The sequence below is a fragment of the Haemorhous mexicanus genome, chromosome 15, assembly GCF_027477595.1.
Source record: "Haemorhous mexicanus isolate bHaeMex1 chromosome 15, bHaeMex1.pri, whole genome shotgun sequence".
In the NCBI taxonomy this organism is placed as follows: domain Eukaryota; kingdom Metazoa; phylum Chordata; class Aves; order Passeriformes; family Fringillidae; genus Haemorhous; species Haemorhous mexicanus.
Genome location: NC_082355.1, coordinates 1,201,974 through 1,226,978, shown reverse-complemented (window position 1 = coordinate 1,226,978; position 25,005 = coordinate 1,201,974). Strand labels below are relative to the sequence as shown.

At 45.4% G+C, this 25,005-nt stretch overlaps 1 protein-coding gene across 1 annotated transcript in view; it reads right to left on the bottom strand.

Annotated features, from left to right (window-relative positions):
* AFF4 (ALF transcription elongation factor 4) overlaps nt 1–25,005 on the bottom strand; it is a 47,377-nt gene that overhangs the window by 18,459 nt on the left and 3,913 nt on the right. Inside the window, exons 2-7 of the mRNA XM_059860504.1 lie at nt 12,234–12,360; nt 9,370–10,146; nt 8,027–8,071; nt 7,069–7,155; nt 2,123–2,159; nt 647–695 (exon numbers count right to left, since the gene is read on the bottom strand). Coding sequence (XP_059716487.1) covers nt 647–695; nt 2,123–2,159; nt 7,069–7,155; nt 8,027–8,071; nt 9,370–10,146; nt 12,234–12,356 — 1,118 coding nt within the window. The 5' untranslated portion in view covers nt 12,357–12,360. The remainder of the gene's footprint in view (nt 1–646; nt 696–2,122; nt 2,160–7,068; nt 7,156–8,026; nt 8,072–9,369; nt 10,147–12,233; nt 12,361–25,005) is intronic.

The following is a 25,005-nucleotide window of genomic DNA, read 5'->3' as shown; positions in this document are numbered from 1 at the left end:
GATGCATTTATCTCCTTTTCTTTACCAGATCATAATCACTTAAAAATATATATTTAAAATGGTTTTGTCACAGTAAACTGGTAAATATTTATTTTTATGGGCAGATTTATTTGGAAACCATCTTTTAACTGCATATCACTGACATTTAAGTCTGAGAAAGGTGGAGCACAACCATGCAGAACATTCCAGTTGCCTCTGAGTTTTTCTGGGTTGCTGGGTCTGTGTTCAAAACATTTGTCAGGACTTAGAGGGAGAGCAGAACAAACCTCACAAGATCCCAGACCCAGTTTTCTGTCTCCTCCAATCCAAAACCTTTCCTCATCCTGAATTTGTGCAACCTCCAGCTGCCAGCTCTGTTAGGTCCCATCCCAAGCTGATGCCCTTTCTGATTCCCAAGCCAATTCCAAGGTCCAAACTCCTGCTCCTCTCCTGGCAGCTGACAGGAAAGCAAAGGAGCAGAGAGGCAGCTCGGGGTATTTTTTGCTCACTCCAGTGAGCAATATTTGGTTTATTGTCCCAAAAAACCTTTCCCTGCCAGCCAAGGAGAGGGATGCTGGAGTGCCACTCACATTCTACCACACACCTTTTCCTAAATCTCATAAAACACAACTTTTATTTGTGAAACATTTTCTCAGGAGGCACTTACGATTTGGATTGATGACCATTGGAGGTTTTGGATGAGGGATTGTATCGTTCTAGGAGGAGAAAAGAAGAAAAGCACAGCTGAAAACTCAGGCACAGCAGAAGAAGCCCCCCAAAGGTGCCACAAGGATGGACAAAGCAAGGCCACGTGAGGGGACAGGAGGGAGCAGCACCAGGGGACAGCAGGTACCACCTCCCCCAGGCTGAGGCAGGGAGGAATGCAGAGGCAAAACACCAAATACAGCAAAAGATTTAACCAAGAAAATAGAGAAAATCATTTAAATCATTGCTGTGTCAACCAATACACAAGAATTTGTTATTAATGGTGTGGAAAAGTTTGTTATTAATGGTGTGGAAAAGTGCTCTGCTCCTAGCAAGATGAAATTCTTGCCTTACACATGCAGGATCTGGGACACAGATCCACCTGCTGAGCTCTGACTGCTCCAGCATCCCCACACCCCAAAATCCAACTCACACACTAATTCTGACAGCAGGAATACACCCTGATAAATTCCCTTCCCTTTTCTTTCATTCTGGTAAATAACTGGGTGCAGCTCAACAAAAACAAGAACTGAGGCTGTTAAAAGCTCCCCAGAAAATCCAAGCAGGCACAGGAGACTGGCTCTGTGTTTAATTAACCTTGGCTCCTCTTTTCCACACCTGAAGATCAGCTGCTCCCATAACGTGAGCCTATGGTTTAGCATCATGGAATTAAGCTTGAATTTGTTTCCTTAATTCCCCACTGTATCAGGTGTTCAGATTAAGCTGCTTGTGAATATCTAAGAATAAACCATTCTTCTTTTACTATTTAAGCTGCTTAATCACTTCAAGAGGGAGTGGAAGGACTTTTGGAAGTTAACAGCACTAATTTAATTCAATTTTACCTGATATTTACTGAGTTTCACATTCATTTCAATAATCAAAATAATGACAGTTTAAAGAAATAAAAGTTATTTTTTCCAAAGTCCAAAAGTGCAAGAAACTCAAGGACAATAGCATGTGATTAAAGTTCTTGACCAGTTCTCTCTCTTGACTTTAAAATGTCAATAAATGGTGAAACTGCCATATGCTTTTTCTACTGAAATAAAAGCAAAAGTACTCTTCTGGTTTCTAATATGCCCCTAAGCAGGGAGTTGGGTTTTTAAGGTGTTTTGGTTTAGTACTCAGTTATTTTCAAATCAACCATTGAGGCATTCTGTAAAGAACTGGATCAAATAAAATCTGTTTATCTTCTCCCTCGAACACACCTCCCTTCCACTCAGTGATAACCTCCAAGATCTGAACAAGAAATGCAAAAGAAAATCAAGCAACTGTTTGACAGCTTAAAACTTGAGAAAGCAGAGAAAATCTGAAGTCAGCCTCCATCCTGAGAGCAGTCTGGAAAACCTCATTTCCTAAAAGCCCTGACATCTTGGGAGATGCTGAGAGCAGAAAGACAACAAAAACATTCAACACATTCCAGGAAGTTTCATGTACTCACTCTGTTCTCCAGTGCCAAAACTGGACTGCTGAGACTCCTGGGGGAATAAAACATCACAAGTGGGTTTTTTTCAGTGGGAATTCAAGGTACTAAAACCAGGCTGTAAGGAAGATATTCTTTCTACCTAATGGTTGACACTTAATCTCTGGAAAAGGGGAAAAAACAACAACAAGCAAAAAAAAAGAGGGAATCTTTCTCTGGGCCCTAGGGCACCCCAGGTGAGACCTTCACACTCCTCTTCCTCAGCCACTTCCTGCTGTTCCCAAGGGCACATCAGGGCTGAGCCTCCCAGATCCCTGTGACTTCCCTAAATCCCCTCCTCCTGTGTGTTTAGGATGGAGAGGAACTGTTCAGGATGTTTGTTTATGCTCCTGCTTCACACACTAACTTTGCTGCTGTTGGAAGTGCTTTCCTTCCAACCCTTTCCTCCTCATTTTCCTTCTCCAAGCACACACAGCAATTGGAACAAAACATCTCAACAAGAAATATTCCTCAGCCACAAAGGAGCCTTAGGGACAAGGTGAGGTTGCAAATGGGACCAGCTCTGCACACTCTGCCCCAAGGGCTCCACGTGGGTCCCTGGCAAGCCCAGCCTGGGTGGGCAGCACAGCACTCCAGCCCAGAACTGCCAGATCTGGTAGAAAAGCCAATAAAATGGTATTTTACAGTCACAGGATGGGCTGGAAGGGACCTCAAAGCCCAGCCAGTGCCACCCTGCCATGGCAGGGACACTTCCACTGTCCAGGTGCTCCCAGCCCCAGTGCCCAGCCTGGCCTTGGGCACTGCCAGGGATCCAGGGGCAGCTCCAGCTGCTCTGGGCACCCTGTGCCAGGGCTGCCCACCCTGCCATGGAACAATTCCTCATTCCCAATATCCTATAACACCAGCCAGGAAAGAGGAAGCCTTGCAGATTTCAGCACTTTTATCATCCTCAGTATTCCCATTTCAGCAACTCCAATTCTGACTCCCAAGACATAGCAGATTATGAACTTTATTGAAATCCAAAGCCTTGTCTTAACAAATACACAGAGGCTACTGAGCCACTGCAAACTCCCTTCCAGGCTCCAGTGCCTTTTTAAAATAGGACCTTCCTGACCTCATTTCAAAATGAGGACAACTGACAGCCCCAGAAAAATAAATTGAGTCCAATATTTGCAATTTCTAGTTGTATACACACATTTTACTTACATGCTCTGGCAATGGCAAACCAGAACTACAATTCAACAATGAATTCCATTTTTCCTGGTCCACCTGTGACCTGCTTTTCCCTCACACCAAGCCAGTGCCAGGCAGTGGTTCCAGAGGCAATTTACAGAATGAAGTTTTTAAACACACAAAAGCTTTACACAGCAAAGCACCCTTGAGATGTTTTCAATTTCCCTCAGCTTTGTGTTTCAAAAAAGGAACAATGCATTGAACAAGAATTTTGTGGACGGAGAACTTCCTAAGGAGCTTTGCTTGGAAGGTGTTTCCAATACCTCTGACCTTTACAAACTGAAAGGGACAATAAAAACAACAATAAATTAAGAAAGAACTCAAGAGCAAAGCGAAGATGGCGAGAGGCCTCGTGAACAGCCACACTCCCTTCTAAATAAATCCATTTCTTATCATTTCACAGGTAGGAGGAGGCAGGTGGGAATCCCTGGTTTCCTTTTGCCACTGGCAGCTCAGCCAAGCCAACAAACTGAGTGAAAAAAAGAAATAAAGACCTCAAACTGTACATTTCCAAAGCCACAGCACTGGGGGAGCACGGGATGGGGAACTGGCACCCCTTCCAGCAGCACATGGATGGGGAATTCTGCAGAGCACACCTGCCTAATTCCCCACTTGAGTCAACTTCCTATTTCAGAGGCAAAGCACTGGCTCCCAGCTAAGTGCACTTTAATGAGGTGTTATGGTTCAATGTGCAACTTTTTCCAACTCCCTTGCCATCTACTGGATACATATTTCTTTAAGAAACTCAGAGACTAAAAAAAAAAAAGCTCTACATTCAACTCCCAGGTTATTGAGAGCAGCAGCTTCTAAAGGTCTGCTTCAGAAAGAAATTGCAACCAGCTGAAAGGAAGGAAACCCTTAAAAGCAAAGTAGAATGGACTGAGGTTACACAGGGAAGACACTGGAGCAGGAAACAAAAACTCTGACAGAAACACCTGGAGAGAGGAATTCTCCAGCTGGACAGGAGGCAGCAGGGCTGGGCTCCCATCCCACAGCCCTGGCTGAGAGGAACATTCCCAGGTGACACCTGAAACCTCAGGTCAGATCTCCTTTCTGCAGGAGGGCTCCTGCTGGCCCCAGCTCTGCAGAGGGACAGGCACAGCCAAGCCTTCCCTCCCAGCCAGCAGCTGGGCTGCTCAATGCACTTCATAAACACTGCCAGCATTTCTGGAGTGTCTGACTGTGAGCCCATGGATAAAATTATAGAGTGTTAGGTCACAGGATAACATTTTTTTATCAAGACACAGCAATCTGCATTTTTCCATAGCATCCATAAAACTTTCCCTGACCTATTTTCATGGAGTTTTCTCTTCTGATCCAAGACTTCCTGGGAACTATTAGATATATTTATAGTAATCAGAGAGGCCCCAGTCAGGAGGTTGGGTTCCTTCGAGTTACTCACTCCCTACACACAGGGAAAGTGATCCCATCCCAAGAGTCTGACAAATAAAATCAAGTGGTCCACCAAGGGCAGCTTCATTTCACGTGAGCAGGAAGAACACACCAGGCTCTGCCCACAGGGGCAATGCTGTGAAACACTTCAGCAATAAATGGAGCACAGTATTAAAGAGAAGGAGCTTTCCTCCAACAGAACTGCTTGATTAAAGCAAACCACTGTTGTGTTTTGTTTGGTGGATTCTGCTCTGGGCCCAGACTGCACCGGCCCATGGCTCACTAACTCCCTGGAATTCTGCAGAGCTGCTGCTGCCAAGAATGACAGAGGGGAGAAGGCAGAGGAAATTATAGGCTTTGGATGCAGGGAGAGAATTTGACAGAGTTCCATGGCTAAGATGTGCAGCCACAAAATAAAAAAGCTGGCAAAAAGTCAAAAAGACTCAGAGCAGCCATAAATGGAATTTTTTGCAAACTGGGTGAAGAGACACAATCCAGGTTGAGAGGCTGAAAAAGCTCCTTTTTGTTCAGACCCTGCCAGAGCTGTGCAGTGTTACATGGCCTCTGTGTCACAGCCACGGGGACTTGTGCACACCTTCCTCTTCCCAAACTCAATGCCAGGGAAACTAAAACCAAGCAGCCCCACAGCCAAGGGTGCTCCAAATGCAAAGGGAAAATATCTCCCCAAAGGCTCAGGAATGAGTACTCAAAGCAGAGGAATAAGGACCTTTGTTGATGAGGAAAGGTGTGGAATTTCCTTGTAAGAAAAGGTATGAATTATTTCCAGGCTGACAGTTTTACATAGCACACAAATAAACTCTGACTAAAAGTAATATTTGCAAGATTAATATTGATCTAATGCTAGGAAAACAGAAAACAGGATTTATTTCTAGGTATGCCTTCCAAAGTAAAGCTGAGAACTGAAGGCTAAATTCTGCATTTTTTGACACTGAAGAGAAGCAAAAAACAGAGACCAGGGACAGGTCACACAGAGGTGGTGACAGCAGGACTGCCCCTGCTCTGGGATATCCAGCCAGGATGAGAACCTGGAGCACTCTGGGGGAGGTTTGTGCATGTGCCCTTCCAACAGGGACTGGAACCTTTGGCTGAAGGAAGGTCATGTCAAAGCATTCACATAAAAGGATGGGATCAGAGAGATGACAGTAGAAACCTCAGTGAGAAACTCTTTGCAAAATTATTCCCTCAGATGTTCTGTTTTGGGGAGCAATTTGGATCAAAAAGGAAATTAAGAGCAATTAAGTGGTGTCTAGAACAGCAGCTGGTCAGAGAGAGCAAGGTCTGAATTATTATATAGGTAACTTTTAAAAGAGAAACAGGGCAATTTCTTCACTCTGAAGCTCTGCCAAGTTAGGGGTGGAGCACCCCAATTCATCCCAGAGAGATGTTGAGTCTGGAGAAAAATCACGTTGTGGAGTTGAATCTTTTACTGGTAATCAGCAGCCCCAGGAACCAGACCATGGATTCCTGGGTGAGTCAGCTCCCCATGCTGGCTTTTACCCACAGCTGCCTCCCCTGGGCTTCCAGGATCCTGCAGAGCTGCTCTTCCAGGCAAACAATTCCCAGTGCCCCGAGTGTGCCCTGGAACCCAGGAGCTGCCAGGCCCAGCCCAGGGGAGGCAGCAGCAGAATTCCTTCCTCAGAGGTGTCAGCTCCAGCAGCTCCCCTGGACACGTGCCCTGTGCTCTCAGCAGCAGCAGTGGATTTCTCTCTGGAATTAACTGCTTAAACCCTTCAGCACCTCTTAAGAACGCAGGAGGTTGGGAAGAGGATCTTTTGGAACAACTGATTTCTTCAGAAAAACATGTGATTCCTAAACTGTCTTAATTTTTTTGTAATTGAAAATGCAAAAAAAAAAAACTCACACAACTATTAGTGGACTTCAAACTAAGAGGAAAATTCAGTTTATGCAGAAAAGCCCATTTAAATTTCTCAGCATTTACCATTCAGCCTCTGTTTTGCCACATGGAGGGAAACTCACTTGGTTGTACACAAAATGGTGCAGAGCATTTCCCTGTTAGGGAAAGGGCTCAAAGGCATTTCCAAGCTTCAAAAGTTTGAAAGTTTTTGAATTTATCCAACAAAAATTAAAAAGGTAAGTTGTATCACAGATAACTCTGCAGACTGTCTGTGCAAAGCAGAGGAAAACCAAGGACATTTTTCATAAGGCCACTGCTGACAGATAAGGTGAAGATAAATAAAGAGGGCCAAAGCACTGAAACAAACCCAGCTTATACAGAACTGAATGCAGGAGCTCCAAAATCCTGAGCTTTAACTGGAGTTACTTCTTCAACAGCATCCACTGTTGGACTCAGCACTGACCTTGGTTGGAAAGGGGAATTTGGAGGGTTCAGTTTTGCAGGGGGTGTGGATGGCAGTCAGTGGAGGAGGCCAGGAGTGGGTCATCTCCTGAAACACAACAAAAACGAAAGTTATTAACAAAATAAATCAGGTTTCAACTTGCAATCTGGATTCTCTCAATTTTCAGTTCATTGTTCACCCTTCACTAAGCTTTATATTCAAATCTTAATTTCCCAAATGTGCAACAAAGATTTTGCATGTAAACCTGAATGTTAAATTGCTCCCCAGGAGAAGAGAGAGTTATGACATAATAACAAGCAGCAAGGCATAAATCAATCAGCTGGGCTGGCCTGAAGATAAACTGCAGTGCAAGTCAGAGTCTGATCCTTTCAGAATGTGTGGGAAGAAGAATCCTAGGAAAGGGAAGCCTGTAGATTTGAGGAAAAGGGGGAACTCAAATGCCTGCAGCTGGAAAGTGCCTCCTATGCTCTCAGAGCATGCCCAAGGCCCCTGGAGGACTGAAGGTCACAGGAAATAATAAGCCATGGATGTGCTCCAGAGGGACCTGATGATCCTTTTGTGAGAGCAGACACAGGGCAGGGCATCCCAGGAGGGGTAAAAGGACTTGGGAAAATTACCCAGGTATGAGAGAGGGAAAGTGCTGCCATGGGGCAGCAAAGCATTGACTAGGCTCTAAAATACCAGGATTAAGGACTGTCATTTGGTGGAAGACGTGTAGTTCTGGTTATCAGGGAGGAGGAATGCAGTGAGGCTCTCCAGGGGATGATGTGCACACCACAACACCCAGGGCCAGCTCTGCTCCCAGTTTGGCCCAGTCCCCTGTGCTGGAGGAGCACCAGGAGAGCCCTGCTGTGCCAACCTGCACCTGGACAGGCTCTGGCACTGCAGAGTCCTTCCCCCTCCTTGGGAATGGCTGCACTTTCAACAAAGTAGGGAACAAGAACACCAAAGAACTTACTTTGAGGATTTCATCCACGCAGCTCACCTCACCAGAGGCTGATGCCTATAAATCAAAACTCAAAGTTAACATCTCCCAGATTTTCCAGGGACTAGAAACAGTTAAAAACAAACTTCAGTCCTTATTGTGCCTCATGTGGACTCTACACAGACACAAACAGCCCTTGCTAACTCTTTTCATAATTTTGAACATCAGATACATCCATGTTTTGATGGCGTGAGTCACAGTTATGAAAAGCAAATACATGACATCCATAAAACTGTGATAATAATCTCTCACTTTTCACTTGACAGTTCAAGTGATCACAGGCAGGCAGGGATATTAAAAACTTGTAGAGAGGGGAAACAGAATCACAGCTTTCAGTCATTTCCTGGAAGCAGCCCCAGGATAATATCTGAATTCAAGTGCAGGACGGTGAATGCACAGGAATGACAAACTGCATTCCCAAGTAAAACACTCGTCACAGAGGGATCCCAGAAACAGCAATAATTACCAAACTATGCATCCTCTGCATCCCTGGCTGCCACAAGCAGAAAGAAGCAAAGCTACTTCAGGATTCACTGCATCAGCACTGATGTGGCAGGTCTTCACAAATAAAGTAATTTCTGATTTCCTTACCTGTGTGCTGGATCTTACTTTGCTATCTGTTGCAATCCCAGGAAAAAGAGCTTTTCTCTGGCTACCATGATTCCAGCAGTTGGACAGGAGATGAAATGAGACTTTATTACCAGCAAAGGCACTCTCCTTGTAAGTGAGCTGGAGTCAGAGGCTGTGTCCTAATGGTTTGGGAATTACCAAACTCCTCCAAGTTGTTAACCCAATAGTATTTTATATCCAGCACAACTGATAAAAGTTCTGCACCCTGTTCAATGTGGGGTGAAGGTATAATAACCACATCTAGTAATTGCTACTGACTTCAAAAGAAAATCTGATACAGGCATATTGTATCAACAACTCTAAGTCAATTCAGCTCCTAGGAACAACAATGTATTTACTCAGCTTGTCAAAATATTTGTGGATATCCTACAATTTCCCTAACTCCTGACTAGAGAAATACTCTGTGAAAATTGGCCTCTGGGGGTTAAGTAAGCCTTTCTGAGTGCCTCAGCCTTTATTTAATAAAAAACCCAGTATGCCCACTGAAGAAGCAGAAGACAAAAACAATTACTTTTGCATGCTCCCCACTGAAAATACAGCTTAGGTGAAGGTGCTTTGAGTAACAAAAACACAGTGTTTACTAAAAACTCCATTTGGGTTAGGCAAATTGGGATTTTGGAGACGCTGGAAAATCCCAGCCCAGGCGGATTTACATTTAAGAAGGCAGGACACAGCCAGCAACTTACATCCAGCGGCTGAGAGGGAATTTTCAGCTTGGTCAGGTGCGCTTTGCTGCTGGGCTTCAGCTCGTTGACGCCGCCGCCGTGGCTCTGGCTGCTGTAGTGTTCCGAGGAAAGCTTTGGCTCCATGGACTCCTGCCCGTCCATCGGCCTGACGTAGGCAGTGGGTTTCTGTAACATCGAGCTGGATTTGGACATCAGCGAGGGGGGGAAGGACTGGGTCGAGTGCTGCCCGCTGGCGAACGAGGGCACGCGGGAGGGAGAGTCCCAGCTGGGCTCGGGGTCCCGGGGCGACTTGGAGCGCTGGTGCTCCTTGCCGTGGTGCTCGCCGCCGTGGGCTCTGGAGTGCCCGGGGGCCAGCGAGGCCACGGCCGGCGGCTTCCCGGGGCTGCCGGAGCGGCCCTTGGAGTGCTCGGAGCCGTGCTGGCCCTTCTTGCGGCCGCCGCCGTAGGAGTCGCGCTCGTGCCGGGCCCCCGCGCCGGCCGCGCCGCCCCCGGAGCGCTGCCCGTGGCCCCCCAGCCCCTGGGAGCGCTTCTGGGACTGGGCCGAGGTGCTGGGGGCCGGCCCCACCGGGGTCCATTTGCTGCTCTGGTGGGAGCCCGCGCCGTGCCGCTGCTCGCCGAAGAAGCCGGGCACGGGTTTGTCATCGGGCGCCGCGGGAACCGAGGGCTTGGGGATGGCGACGATCTTCTGGAGCGGCCGGTCCCCGATGAGATCCGTCATCTCATCATAGTTCCCCAGCATGCTCTGGATGCGGCTCGACAGCTTGTCTTCTTTGCTGGTCTGGGACAAGAAGCCACCAAAACCGGGATTTAGAACCGATCACAACTTCACAGGAAGTTAAATGGTCTGGTAACTACAGCACTCAACCTGGATTTCAGCTAGAATACACCTCTTTCTAGCACTCAACCCAAATTTCAGCTAGAGTACACCTCTTTCTAGCACTCAACCTGGATTTCAGCTAGAGAACACCTCTTTCTAGCACTCAACCTGGATTTCAGCTAGAGTACACCTCTTTCTAGCACTCAACCTGGATTTCAGCTAGAGAACACCTCTTTCTAGCACTCAACCCGAATTTCAGCTAGAGAACACCTCTTTCTAGCACTCAACCTGGATTTCAGCTAGAGTACACCTCTTTCTAGCACTCAACCTGAATTTCAGCTAGAGAACACCTCTTTCTAGCACTCACCCTGAATTTCAGCTAGAATACACCTCTTTCTAGCACTCAACCTGGATTTCAGCTAGAACACACCTCTTTCTAGCACTCAACCCGAATTTCAGCTAGAATACACCTCTTTCTATCACTCAACCCCAATTTCAGCTAGAGTACACCTCTTTCTAGCACTCAACCTGGATTTCAGCTAGAACACACCTCTTTCTAGCACTCAACCTGGATTTCAGCTAGAACACACCTCTTTCTAGCACTCAACCTGGATTTCAGCTAGAACACACCTCTTTCTAGCACTCAACCTGGATTTCAGCTAGAACACACCTCTTTCTAGCACTCAACCTGGATTTCAGCTAGAACACACCTCTTTCTAGCACTCAACCTGGATTTCAGCTAGAGTACACCTCTTTCTAGCACTCAACCTGAATTTCAGCTAGAGTACACCTCTTTCTTTGCTAGCATTTCCAATTCTGAATTTTACCTCTTAAAACAGCAATTTGACTCCCTAAAACATATTAAAAATATGTAACAATAAAGATGTAACTCCCTAAAACATACTAAAAATTCAGCAGCAGGGACAGCTGTAGCAGCAATAACCAAATAATGCACTGCTGATCTGGATGCCAGTTCCACAGCTGCAGATGCTGTCACCTTACAGACTGTAACTTCTCTAATACAGAATGCATCAGTCCTAAAAGGTTTTAATTAGCAGTAAAATAAAATCAACTTAACCTCACCCCCGTAAGTCATTTTTAATTGGTGTTTATATTGGCACAACGTTTGTTGCACACAGTTAAAAGGGTTCTTTGTTCTTTAGAAAACAACCATTTTGTTTTCTAAATCTGGGATGCTGGATCATTCCCCCATGCATCCCAACTAACTCCAGTTAACTTCACACATGTGGAATTTGGTTATCAAGCACAGGAACAAAAAAACCATCAGGTATTTCTCAACTTTCCTCTTGCAGGAAGAGAGTTTGCAGTCATGTTTTACTTCTTGCAAACCAGCTGAAATTGCAGCAAGGGAAGGGTTTGCCCTCAAAGTGAGTTTTGAACTACGTAATTAACCTATTAAATAATATTTTATTAGTTATTCCAGAATTAGGTTACTTTTTCCAGTACTGTTCAGCAAAGCAACCTGGAAGGAAACCCAGAACAGGCTGAAAGCTGTGCAGGACCACAGACAGAATCAACTCCTTCAAAACAAACTAAAACATCAGATACAAACTATTGGAGCACTAGTTAGAGTTGATAATTCATGTCAAACACAGCCATATCAAACATTCCAGCACTTTAAATGAACCTCCTATTTAAACTTTCTCTTTGTGAATTTATCCAGGTCTGGACTATGTTGATGAAAGGTTAGAAAGTTTAGCAACAGTCTAAAGCACCCCAAAAATGGCAATTTGGCATCACACAATGGATAATTTAATTGTTTTGAGTCACTGTATAGAAGGTGAAGGAAGGAAGGAAAAATTTTTGATGGTTTTATTTTCCTTTTTCCCACTCCCTATAAAGGCTCCTCCCCTTCCCAAGCATTATAAATCTGCCAGTGGAGCTGTGACTGCCCAGCTTTATTTTCAAGCCCTGCTAAAATACTTGGTTGCCCTAAGAGCTTTCAAGAACGGAGATAAAAATAAAACATGAATTTGCAGATGATTTCTGTTCTAAACCCTGCCTTTTCCTGAGGTGCAGGAACTCACCACTTTGTAGGGTTCAGCAAAGAGAGGAGAGTTGGGTGGGAAGGCTTCGTCCCCCTGCTGAATTTCTTGATTTCGCCTTTCCCTTTCTTTCATACGCAGCACATTCCGGTCCTCACGGTTCATGTTGCTACGAGCAAAAAGATCAGTGCTGATCACACAGGGAAGCAGGAGGGATGTGAGGGCCCAGGGGAGGGATGAGAGTGCCCAAAGGAGGGATCTAAGTGTCCCCAAGCAGTCTCTGGCCCTGTTTGGCCACAGAATGATCTCTGTTAAGAACCACTGAGGGCCACAATTCCTCAGAACTGTCCAATTTCTGCCCCCTCCAAGGGGCTGTAACCCCCAACCCACAGCTGGCTTCTAACAGGGAAACTTTATACAGCAATAAAAAAAAAAAAAAAAAGGGAAAAAACCCACCAGCTCCTCAGGCAAGCAGCTATTTCAAACCCCTTCACCCGCTCCAATCATCTCGGCTCCAGCCCACGCCAACATCTCCCATTCATTTCTAAAATACCTTTTCTCCCCCACATCCCCCAGATGTTCTGCCATCCCCCCACGAAGCAGTGCTTCACTTCTCCTGTAGATTAGGGTTATTTTTGGTGCTGACATACCTTTTTTTGGCACCCATTCTCCAACATATTCTAACCTCAAGCTTTGATGTGGTTTCCAGGTCTCTCTCCCTCCCTGATTCCCAAAAGGCATTTCAACTCAAAGCAGTAATTTCAGGGAAGTTCTGGCAATAATGCACCTTTTGCCTTGGACCATATCCTCCTACTGCAAAAATGCAGATTAAGAACCTGCCAATCCCCCTTCTTAACAAACTTTCCTTTGCACTTTGGTCTTGCTGCTTGTGTTAACAAAAATACATCAAATTCTTGCAAAACACACACAAAAGTTGGAAAAGATTCCCTCTGAGCTTGACACAGCATTGGGAGACACAAAGGAGTAAACAAAATGAGATGATAAATAACATGCCACTAACTCCTTTAACATCAAACCCCAGGATGGTTTGGGTTGGGAGGACCTCAAAGCCCACCCAGTGCCACCCCTGCCATGGCAGGGACACCTCCCAGTGTCCCAGCTGCTCCCAGCCCTGCCCAGCCTGGCCTTGGGCACTGCCAGGGATGCAGGGGCAGCCACAAGATGTGCTACACTCTGCATCAGGAGCTTTAGAAATGTTCCTTCCTGATCTGCACAAAGTAGAGTTGGTGCATCCAGGAAAGACACTGATGTTCCACCACATAATTTGCAGTCTAAAATGAAAGTGCTGGCTGCTTAGAAAATCATTATTTCATGTCTTTAGACAGCTGATTATTACAAATAATAAATGACTTGCTACAGCACGACTCTGAAAGCTGTGCAAACCCAGTATTGCAGTCTCAACAAGAAAACTTTAACCCATCAGTCAGCTTTTAAAACACAAGTCTTCTCACCTCAGTAACATTTCTGTCTCTTACATTTCTTCCCCATTTGGCTTCACCTTGCCTATTGCTCTGAAAGCAGTGAAACCTCAGAGGCTGCCCAGAGCAGACCAAACCCAGGGTGGGAGCTGAGATCTTTGATGCCTTCTGAAGCACCAGCTTTGTTGTATCTCCCTGCCTTGCCAACAAGGTACAAGCACTGGCATAACCCAATGCTGTGCTGATACCAAACCCATGAATACAGCTTACATTTTACCTGAAAAATCACTTTTTTCTCCAGTTCTCCTGTAACCAGCTGAACTCATGTAACCACAAGTGGCCACCAGGGCTGAGAGAGGGACTGGCACTGGAATGTGGCCAGCAGACTCCTGGGATCATTCTGGCATTCATGACAAACTTGTTTTAGAAATTTGAGGCTTGAAAAGAACATTCTTGAGACTGCAGCCCAATTTGTCACATATGTAGGATTTCAACACAGATAAATATCAGATTTAATTGCAGACACTGATCAGTAAAAGCCAACTGGAACAGTCTGAGTCCATGGCATTCAGTATTAAAGGCAATTTTTGAGGCAGGGAATAGGAATGCTCTGGTTCTGGGTGGTTCATTCCCACCAATACACTAAGATCAGGAATTACATACAGCTGTATATTCAGAATATTGTAATCTTAACAAATAACTTTACATCTCAGGTTTCCAAATAGAGGGTTAAATATTTACAAAGACCTTCACTATTTTTTACAGAGATAAGCATCATCTTTTAAAATTGCATCAACATTTCCTGTGACTCTTAGAGCTGAAGAAAAACCATCATTTGTACCAACACTGCCACACAAAAGGAACATTACAACAAAGATTCACTTGAGATCTGAGCTGGTGCAAACCCAGAGCTGATCTGGCCATACCTGCCCAGGTCAATGTAAAATTAGTCATCAGAAAGCCACCAGTTAATGACACTTTTAACCACTCCTCCCCAGCCTTTTGTAATACAGAAAATGATAAACACCCTCATGGGGAGTCACCTTGACTGTGTGGGGATTTAGTTTAGCTTTCTATAACTCTTTTACATTTTTTATTAGAGCAAATAGTTTGACTGTGATACAAGTTAGACTTGTTGGTATCTAATCATCCAATCTCCACACAGAGCTATTTTAAGTGCCTGTAATGTGTACAAGGCTATTAAAATCACACCAGCACGAAATGTGTAAATAGAGGAAGTTCATGGGGCTTCCTTAGCTCTGTACTTCAGACAGCTTCCCACTCCAACCCAATCCTGCACAGCCACCAGCTACAGAAGGGAAATGCTCCCATGCTCAGGGAAAGCAAGCAGAGGCACTTGGAAAGGCAGATGACCAAGGCCTGGCTGCTGATCAGCAGTGATGGCAATTAACTCCAGCAGGAGTTCTAACAAACCTTTAATATCCACTAAAATGCACTGCTCCCACCACTCCTACCCCATCCCCTGGGAACAAGGACAGCACCTCTGCTCCTCCCTGCACAGGCCTGGAAGTGGAAGATGAAGAACCTGGTGCCTTGTACCTGATGCTACCAAGATAATCCTGCTAAAATTCCCCTTTTCCCAGGTGGCCTGAGCTAAAGAGTGAAGGAGGAGCAGAGCCAGGCTGAGAGAGCCAGAACAATGTCCCTGCAGCAAGGGCCAAAGTCATCTTAATTGCCATATCTGGGAAAAGAGAAGTTAAAAAAAGTTTTTAAAAAATCAGAGAACTGGCCTCAAGCACAGGAGAGTATTTCCATTTTTAGGAAGTTGAACTCCACTGGTTTGAGTCACTCCTCCTGCAGTGTCCCACTGTACTTTGAACAGTCCCTGGGTCTGAGACTTCCCTGCACAACCAACCCTTCAGATCTCATGCCTCTGCTCCAGCTCAACAGGAAGAGCTGAAAGCAAGCAGGAAATCCAGCAGGGAATTCACAGAAACTCCTGGCCCAGCCTCCCCTGTGTGTATTCCTGAAGCACCATTCCAGGCTGCTCCAGGCACACCAACAGCAGCACCACCACATCCCCCAGGGCAGACACAGCTTTCCTCTCTCCTTCCAACCTCTTCCTAAATCCCACCTGTATTTCTGCTCATCCCTAATCCAACAAGAGCATGCCTGTGGTGTGAGAGATCATTACCTCGGGTGTGTAACCTGTGGGATGAAATGGCAGAGTTGGTGCTGCCTTCTCCTCCCACTCGCTCAGCTCTGGGCAGGGGGCACATCCCAGCTCTGGGGCTTTTGGAGCACAACTCCAGACTAAAGACAAACCCCAACCAGCACACCCACGCTGCCTGAGTTTTCCTGGCAAAGCTGTTAAAAGAAAAGAGGACCCTGGCCAAACCCTTCTCACCCCCTGAACCACATCAGGCACCCGAGTCCTCGCTCTGGCTCAGCACCAGCAGCATCTCCTCATCTTCCCAGGCTCCAAGAGGCAAAACCATCAAGGGCCAGGCTGGCCCAGGAGCCCTGCTCAGGCAGCCCAGCCACAGGGAACCGACCCCAAACACCTCACCAGCCACCAGGGCACCTTCAAAGCCTGCTGCAACACCTCCACTTCCTTCAAGACATCCTCATCTAACTCCAGGGCTTCTTCAGTCTCAATGTGTTTTGTGAGCAAGAGGAACCAAACAGTTAATTGGTTAATTGGCTGCGATGAAAGCCCAATTTTGGCTACCAAGGATAAACAGGCTGAGAGGGAACGTGCAGGATCCCAGCTCCGTGTGGGGCACACCCAGCTGCAGGGGCACACCCAGCTCCCATGATTTCATCCTTTTTTTCTTAAAAGGAAGGGGAAAAAGAGCTGGAGAGCATGCCTGTAACAAGGAATGATGTTTTCAGGAGGCATTTAAGAATACCTGAAGCTGCCTTAATGCTGCATCCAAAGATGCCTGTTGATTATTTTAAATATTCTTTTTACCATGGGCAAGGGGCATCTCAGGAGCTGGCACAGGACACTTCTCCCAGCTTGTGCATCAAGTAGGACATCACCACAAATCCTGCCCTGAAATCATGTGCACAAGCCTAAAATGCTACTCTGTCAGCTTTTAATAAAACACACTCCCAGAGGAGCTGTTTAAAAGGGAGACATTGAAAAATAACTGTCCTGCAACAACAAAATTAACACAAAAACACCAACACACAAAGAGGAACATGCCCTGGTGTCATCAAGAGCTACTTACAGAAGTGTACACAGAATCTTTATTCCTCATTCTCTGTGATGGTGAAGAAGAAAAACACAGAAAAAAATATAACATTTCCTACTAAAACAATACAGCTTTGCCCAAAAAAGCACAAACAGGATGATTCTCCAGGACAGGTTTAGAGGATAACTGTGATGGTGCAAATACAGAAGCAGCAGAGTCACCTTCAGAGTTTTATAACTGAAATAAGGAACACAATTAAAAACAAGAGTTTACACAGAATTCAAGTCATTTTTGAATGTGTCCAGACAGAGAAAAACCCCAGCTTCTCAAAAGCATGAAGTTTTCTGTCCCTCACCTTCTGACACAGAGGCTCCATGCCAAGGGAGGGGATTTGCTTTGGGATGGCTCCTGCTGCACTTGGGAGCTGCTCTGCCAAAGGAAAGGCTGGGATACCACCAGGATCCCAAAATTCCATCCCAGGAACTCGGAATCACAGGGGGAGGTTGCACAGGTGAACACAGGAAACCCTGAGCCACCATCCTGCTCAGCTATTTTGATGAGAATGAACTTTTCCACAGCTCCACCTCCCTCTTTCCAAGGTTTCATTTGAGCTCTTGGGAATACAAGTCAAATACAATTGTACTGGTAATATGATACAAATATAAATCAGATTCACCACTAACTGAAACACAAACATTTCTCATTCCCACAATACAAACACAAATGCTTCTATCCCACCCCTCACTCACATCAGGAGCTCCTCCTGCACATTCAACAGGGAGAACACAAAGTGCCCCAAGAGCTGTCTGGGAACACCTTTGGACGTACCGAGGGTGGGAGAGCTTTAAATAAAAATAATAAAAGAGTGAGTTGGCCTAGGTCTGGTTAATGTTTGACAAGAACTCCCAGGGAGGGCAGAGCCAGCAGTTTGCTGCAGGCACTTCTCCTTCCCACTCAGCTCTGGAGCACCCAGAAATCCCCAGCAAGCACGATGTGCCTGGACTTGTGCTGCTCTCCAGACAAAGCAGCACAAATCCTTCACCACCGTTAGCTGAGAGAATTCCAGAGCACTTCTGTGGGAGCACTGCCTTAATTCCAGCATCTCAGACAAGTGATGGTGCAAGTAATTACACCCTGCTCTTGAGTCTGAGCTGCCAGAGTCCCCTTCATCCCTCAAGTATCAGGTTACCTGAGGATCAGTCAGCATCTTCCACCTGAGAAGCCAACACACAGCGATGGTGGATAAAAGAATTACAGTGATCGTTTGTAACTCAACACTAACCACTGGAAAAGGACTTGGGGATCCTTTAGAAAGAGGCTCTGTAAGTGTAATATTTCATTGAACAAGTCTAGATGAGAACTGGGTGCATCATTCATCATACATGAGATTCAGCACACAGAAGCAAGGGAGAAATGGAGTTTGGGTTGGAAGAGACTTTAAAAATCATCCAGTTTCAAGGTAAGGTAGAAGAACTAAGGTAAAAGTGAACCCCCAGCAACTGGATTTTAGAAGCCAAGCCAAGGAGGACATTTCTAAATTCAGCACTTGCAGTGCAGCTCATTTAAAACCATTTAAAGTCAATTTTAAAATCATACTACTAAAACAGCTTAAAACTGTTTATATCCAAGAATTTGCAAGACTGGTTTAATGTCATTCACTCAAGGGACCTTAAAAATGCACAACCACACATCTTAAATGTCTCCTTTTTGTGAAGTACTACCCAGGAGGGAACACGTCTGGTTCCCCCTCCCTGAGGAACACAGAAATTTATTCCCAACTCTTTTCCTTCACAGGGAGCAAAGCTGCTCAAAGGACACCAGTCCCCCCTTTCTGTCCTGTCTCTTCAGGAAGGGGAGAGGAACAGGAAAGGCCAGCAAGTGAGAGCACAGAGCCCTGCTCCCTCCTCCTCTGTGCACAGCCAGGGAGCAGAGGGAGGGTCACTCCTCCAGGCACTGCCCCTCTGTCCCCAGGCTCCATCCTGGGAGACACCCCAGACCCCACAGTGCCACCCCTGACTCAGAGCAGAGGAACCTCGGGGACTGACACCATGAGACCACAAAGCCACTAAAATTGTCATTTTCTGCACCTAGCCCAGGCCAGGTCAGGATTCCAGGCCAGAAAAGGCACAGGAGCCCCAATGAACTCCTGCCACAAGGACCAGCCCCAGCCAGGAGAGGGAAGTGAAGCTGCTGCTGCTGCTCAGCAAAGCTGAATTTCAACTCTGCCTTCCCAAGGCTCTGCATTTCTATTTGCCTCGTCCTGCAATATCCACTCTGAGGAACAGGGGGCTTTCTTAACCAGGCAGTGAAGTTCCTTACCCTGAGATGCCTCAGCTGAGGAGATCACCTCACCAGCAGTGCACACTGACCTCCAGCTCAGCCATCCACCTGGAGCACTCTCTTCTTTCTCAGTGAAATCTCTTCCCAGCCAACTTCAGCCCAATTCCACCTCCCACTCAGCCAAGGACATCCTCCCCATCTTTTCCACTCTCCATCGCTGGGAGAGTCTTTAATTCCCCCAGTGCAAAGATGGACCATCAAAAATGCAACATTTTTACATGCAATCCTTTCATGTCCACACAGGCTACCAAAGCATATTCTAACACAGTTTCCCAACAAATTTCTGCCCTTTAATTGGGCAGAAACTTAATAACCCAATTCCTGTGCCTACACGCTCATCTGCTTAAACTTTGAAGCCAAGACAATTGGCATTTAGATTTTATTAAGCAATAGTTATTCAGACATCTAACATTAATCTGGCTATTATCATTCTGACTTCCTCCCAATAATTTACTTTCATAAAAGACATCATTACATTTGAGTGCTATGAACTCTGTGGCAGAAGGATTAAGAAAGTATTCACTTGACAGAAATTCTCAGATAAATCTGCTCTGTGTAAGATCTGAAACAGCAGACAAGGTTTTAATGAGGTGCCATCTATACCATCAGTGAAAAGGCAAAAGGGAAAATCACACTCAAGGTTCACATCCTTCTCCCACCTCAACTACAGAAACAGAAAGGAGAGAGAAGTTTATCAGACCCTCCAGCCTGGTTTAACTGTCACTTCCTCCAGCCCTGGTTAAGATCAGGTCTGCCCTGTCTCTCAGGACATTTATCTTGGACTTCCCATGGTGACCAAGGTTCACCCACTGTGCTGCATCCTCCACTCAGCTGAACACAGGGTTTGAGACAATAATTCTGCAATGTGCTTGTGAGGGATGGAGGAAGAGCAGGAGGATGCTGGAGCAGGGCAACCAGAATTAAAAACTGCATTGTTCCCAGGACCATGGGAAACCACTCGGGGTGAGCCACAGAACAAGTGAGAGGCCTAAAGGGAAATCTGTGTCCAGGCTGCTCCCAGCACAAGTGCAGGGGAAGCCCCAGAGCCACCAGGGTGGATCCAGGGCAGCAGCCATGGATTTTCTACATTAGCACCAATCCATTATCATCTGCACCTTTTCAAAAGTGCTGGCTTGAACTCCCACAGGGCAGTGCTCCCCCCCAGCACTGCAGCAGTTCTAGGACTGCTCTACAGATTTCACACAATCCACAATTCTGAGTGCCAGAGAAGTGAGAACACGAGTTTTCCCTCCCAGTTTTCAGCCCTAACTCCCATTCAAAGGGCTCACCAAACTCAGCATAATTTCCTACTTGTCTAAAATCTGCTGTCAGAACATGTCAGCTTTGAGACCTAGGATGCTTCCTGGTACCTTCAAACTTTCTTTTTCAATTTCAACACGCTGAAGATGAGAGCACAGAGTAGTTAAAACTCTGGAAAATCCTGGGGAAGAGGAGCATTCAAGACCTGCAGGCAAAGCAAAAAAATTTGGAAGCGAGAGGAAGGGCCCAGAACTATCTACAGAGGGAAGCTGAAATGCAGCAGGAAAGGCACAGCTTTGATGTGCTGTGCTGCCAAACAAACACTGCTCAAAACGTTGGAAAGTTTTCACTTTTCATCCTGCCTACTAAATGCCACCTGTACTTTATGATCCCCTGGAGCAGATTCAGAAAAACATTCACATTTCTGCCCCCACTGAGTATTTAGTGAGGCATTAGTGAGGTATCTTTTACCTCAGGAAAACAGTTGATAAATGTTAATTTAGCTGTACAAACTCTTTTAATACAAATGACATCATATTTTCCCCAAATAATGATGATTGGGTTTTTTTTCCCCCAAAGTTCTTACAACTTTCTGCACTTTTCTGGATGTGGCCCTAAAGCACAAAACACAGAATTCTACCAACACATTTCACTTCCAGCCAGGGAGACTCGGTGAGTTTTGCCACCAGAAAGAGAAATTCAGCTTTTTGTGGCACAAAGTTAAAGACAAACACGAGGACATTGCAAAAGCTGAGTCAAAATTCAGTTGGGTTTCAAAACCCCTCATGCAAGAGGCCACTTCACACCGAGCTGGGTCAGAGCTGGAGCCTGGAAATGTCTCTGGAAGAGCCAGAACTGCCTCAAGTGCCACAGAAATTCCATGGTGGGAACTGCTGCAGCTCCAGGCTGTGCTGGGCAAACCAGCTGGCAGCAGGCATTGATGGGCACCCCAGCCAGGGCTCAATTAATGGGATTCTTCTAAGCACAAGTTCAAATTAATTTTTCTTAAGGTATGATTCACTATTCATAGTGAGAGTCACACATAATAATTTTAAAAAATTGAATAATGCATTGAAATAAATTGTACAGCAAGGAATCAGCCCATTAGAGCAGCTAATGAGATCCAAATCTCCTACTCTAAAATAGCAATGAAGATTAAACCACACCCATTTCTGACCATCTTGTGCTTCAAGTCTGTCAGCAAATGATGACTGGACGGATTTAAACATTCCTCTGAATAAATAAGAAAAAACAAACAAAACCATTTCTGCATGCCAGTTCAGCATGGACCTTGCTTCACGTGGCCAGGAAACAATGCAACTTTTTCCACTAAAAAAAAAAAAAAAGAAAGCTGAAGTAAAAATCCTGAAGAAAAAAACTGAAGAAAGTAGTTTTTAGGAGGTTATTAGTGATTAACAAATTTAAGCTGAAGACTACTTGTTAAAACTCTCCTATTAAAACATATTTCTGGTAATTATTGGCTAAGAATGTGTCACAGTGCAAAGCCCTTACTTGTGTTTTTTGCTCATTAAATATAATTAGTGGTGCTCTTTCAGCACGAGCAATTGCTCCAGGAAAAACCTTTCCACCCTTTATCTTTTAAAGGCTGCTTCACACCAAACACCAGCTTCCACCATGGCAAATCAATGCTACAATATGATGCTAATTTACCCTATCAGCAGCAGATGGCTAAATTAAATCTAAATTAATTACTTTTAAATTAAATGAATTCACTAGAACCCCCAAACTTCACCAGGCAATTTAAACCAATATTCCATGTGGCCACAGTGCCTTTCACCCACAGCCAGGGGGATTCCAGCAGCTCCACACCAGTGAGAGCCAGAGGTGAACTGGAAGGCTCAATGGGAAATGTCAAACAAACACAGCCCCTCCCTCCAAAACAGAAAAACCTCCTCAAAACACACAAACAAACTCTCAGAAGCTCTGTTCCACAGAGGACAACTCAGAACATTAAAAAAAAACAAAGCAGGAGAAAGGAAAAATATCAGTACATGAATCCATTTAACCTCCTCTTGGCCAATCTCTGTGCTTCAAGGCCTCGTGAAGTTACAAGAACACAATAATATTAGGAGATCTTTGTAAAATCCAGCATTTTTCACTCAGCAATTTCCATTAGGTTCATTTTATTTATGCCAAAGCACATGACAACTTGCTGAAGTTACAACATGTTCCTTTAAGTTCTTCAACCTGTTTCCCATATTCAATTCTCTGAAATTTCCATCCTCACGTTTTCAAATCTGGATTTTGACCAAACAATTTTAAAATTATCTTTAAATAAGGAAATGCTTATGTTAATTGTAATGCAACACTGGAAAGTTACATTGGCAGATCTCTCAAATTATTTTCTTTTTCCACAGAAACTCTGGTTATTCCTCTGCCCACAAAACGTACCACGTCACACAACCCAAATTCCCATTTTGATGTAGCTTTTTTTGACTTGCTCTTACCTCTTCCCTGTGGGAAAAACAGAATTATGGAATTGTTTAGGCTGGAAAAGCCCTCCAAGTTCCCTGAGTCCAACATTCCCACTGCCAAGTGCCCAGAGTGCCACCTGCACCTTTAAAGCCAGGCAGGGATGGCTCCAGCCCTGCCTGGGCAGCCTGGGGGATGCTGGACAGCCCATTCCATGGAGGAATTTCCCCAGTCTCCAGCCTGAAGCTCCCCTGGCACAGCCTGAGGCTGTTTTCCCCTGTCCTGTGCCTTTGGGATTTCCTGAACACTTCCTCCTCCCCGAGTTCCTCTGCAGCCCAGGCACACAAAGGGAACTGGGGACTCTGATCTCTTCATCCTCCTCGCTTTAATGATTTGTGCACATCAAAGCCTGATTAAAACCATTTAAGCACTTCCATCACTGAAATCTCTTTAACGTCTTTTGGAAATTAAATTAAATGCAGAAACAAAAAAATCTCCATGTGAATGCACAAAGCTGGACAATTATGGTCAGGTTTGAGCTTTTATAGTCAGGCCAGCAGGAATGGGGAAATACAGTTTCTACTATGGGAATGGGACTACACAGTTTTGGAAGCCTAATTTACATAAAAATATAGCAGACAACCAATATAAATATCCAGCACTCATTTAAATCAGACACCTTCAACAGGATCACACCAAGGAAAGTGAACATTAGAAATTTCAAAGGAAAATGAAGTGAAAAACTGAATGACTGTTCAATGGCATGAAATTTCCACAGGAACCAACTGTTGAGGTTTGAAATATCTACTCTGGAACAATTTACCTCTGTGAAATCTTAGAATCCCAGCTAAGGACAAGTGGAAACAGTTTCCTCTGTCTCAGGAGTTTAACTTGTCACTGATCACAAACACTGTTTTCCCAGTGTCTGGTTCTGCAAATTAAACATCCTTTATTTTTCTTCTTAAACTGGAAAATGTCTGTCATTAAAGTGATGTATGACAGTGAGGCACCAAGGCCTGCCCCCACTTCCAGGAGATGACAAAGTGACACCAAAACCTGGCTGCCCTCCCATTTTACCACCAAAGGTTACAGAGTTGGAAAAGCTGGAAGGTTTGGGATCTGCTTTGGTTTGGGACCTTTTCTGACATCCCCAACCCTCAGGAAGCTGCAGGAGGAGCACAACCATCCCAGGGCTCATTTCTGCCCCTCCACGAGGAACCCACCGAGCTGAAAAGCTGAGGGGAGTGTCCAGCCCAAAGGACAAACAGCTTCAAGCTGCTCTTGGAAACTGCAAACAACGTGGGAACATCAATCCTCCAGAAAGAACCACCCTGAAGAGAAGCACACCATTGTCCTGCCTCTGGCCTCCTTCCCCTTCATGCTCCCAGTGCAGCTCTGGGAACAGTCAGAAACTGCTGTGGGGCTGCAGGGGAGCTCACCTAGCCACAGGGAGAGACATGGAATGATAAACCAGCCTCTCCTGGAGAACATGATCACTACAGGACTGCACATTAGTAAAAGTACACTCTATTTGCTTCATTATAAAACATGAAAGCAGCACGTTCAAGTAATTTATCAATAAATGTGACATGAATAAAAACGAAGTTGAACTGTAAAAAAAAAAAGAAAAAAAGGCAGTAAAAGGGGGCTCTGAGCTGCCTCATGAGGTGTTGTTTTCCATAAAAAGACGAGCAGGAAGATTTCTCTTAACGAGCTGTTAACAGAAGAAAATTAGTTCAAGACTTCAGGGCAAGAACTTCCTTATTCTAGGTTTGTTCAGTATGGAGTACAAGGAGATTTTTCTTCCTGCTGGTACCTGGTGCTACTGGCAGTTCATAACCCAGGTTTTACATTCATCAGCAGGAATTAATGAACCCAGTAAGAACAAGAGACAACCCAAGGAAAACTCCAAGCAAAGACAGAGTGAGGGAAAAGGGGGCTTGAAACTCAGAGCTGAAGAAAGAAACTTGGGAAGCAGTAGAAGTCTGAGAGGACCCTGAAGGACACACGAGTGCACGAGGCCAACAGCTCCAGCTGCAGGGAACATGGAATTCTGGCTGGCCCAGCCCCAAGGAGCTGTGCCACACTGAGCTCTGAGCACAGGCCACCTCAGAGAGCACCAGCACTGCTCCAAACTGGCAAGGGCTCATTCAGCTGGCACCCAGTGCAAGCAGCTCAAAG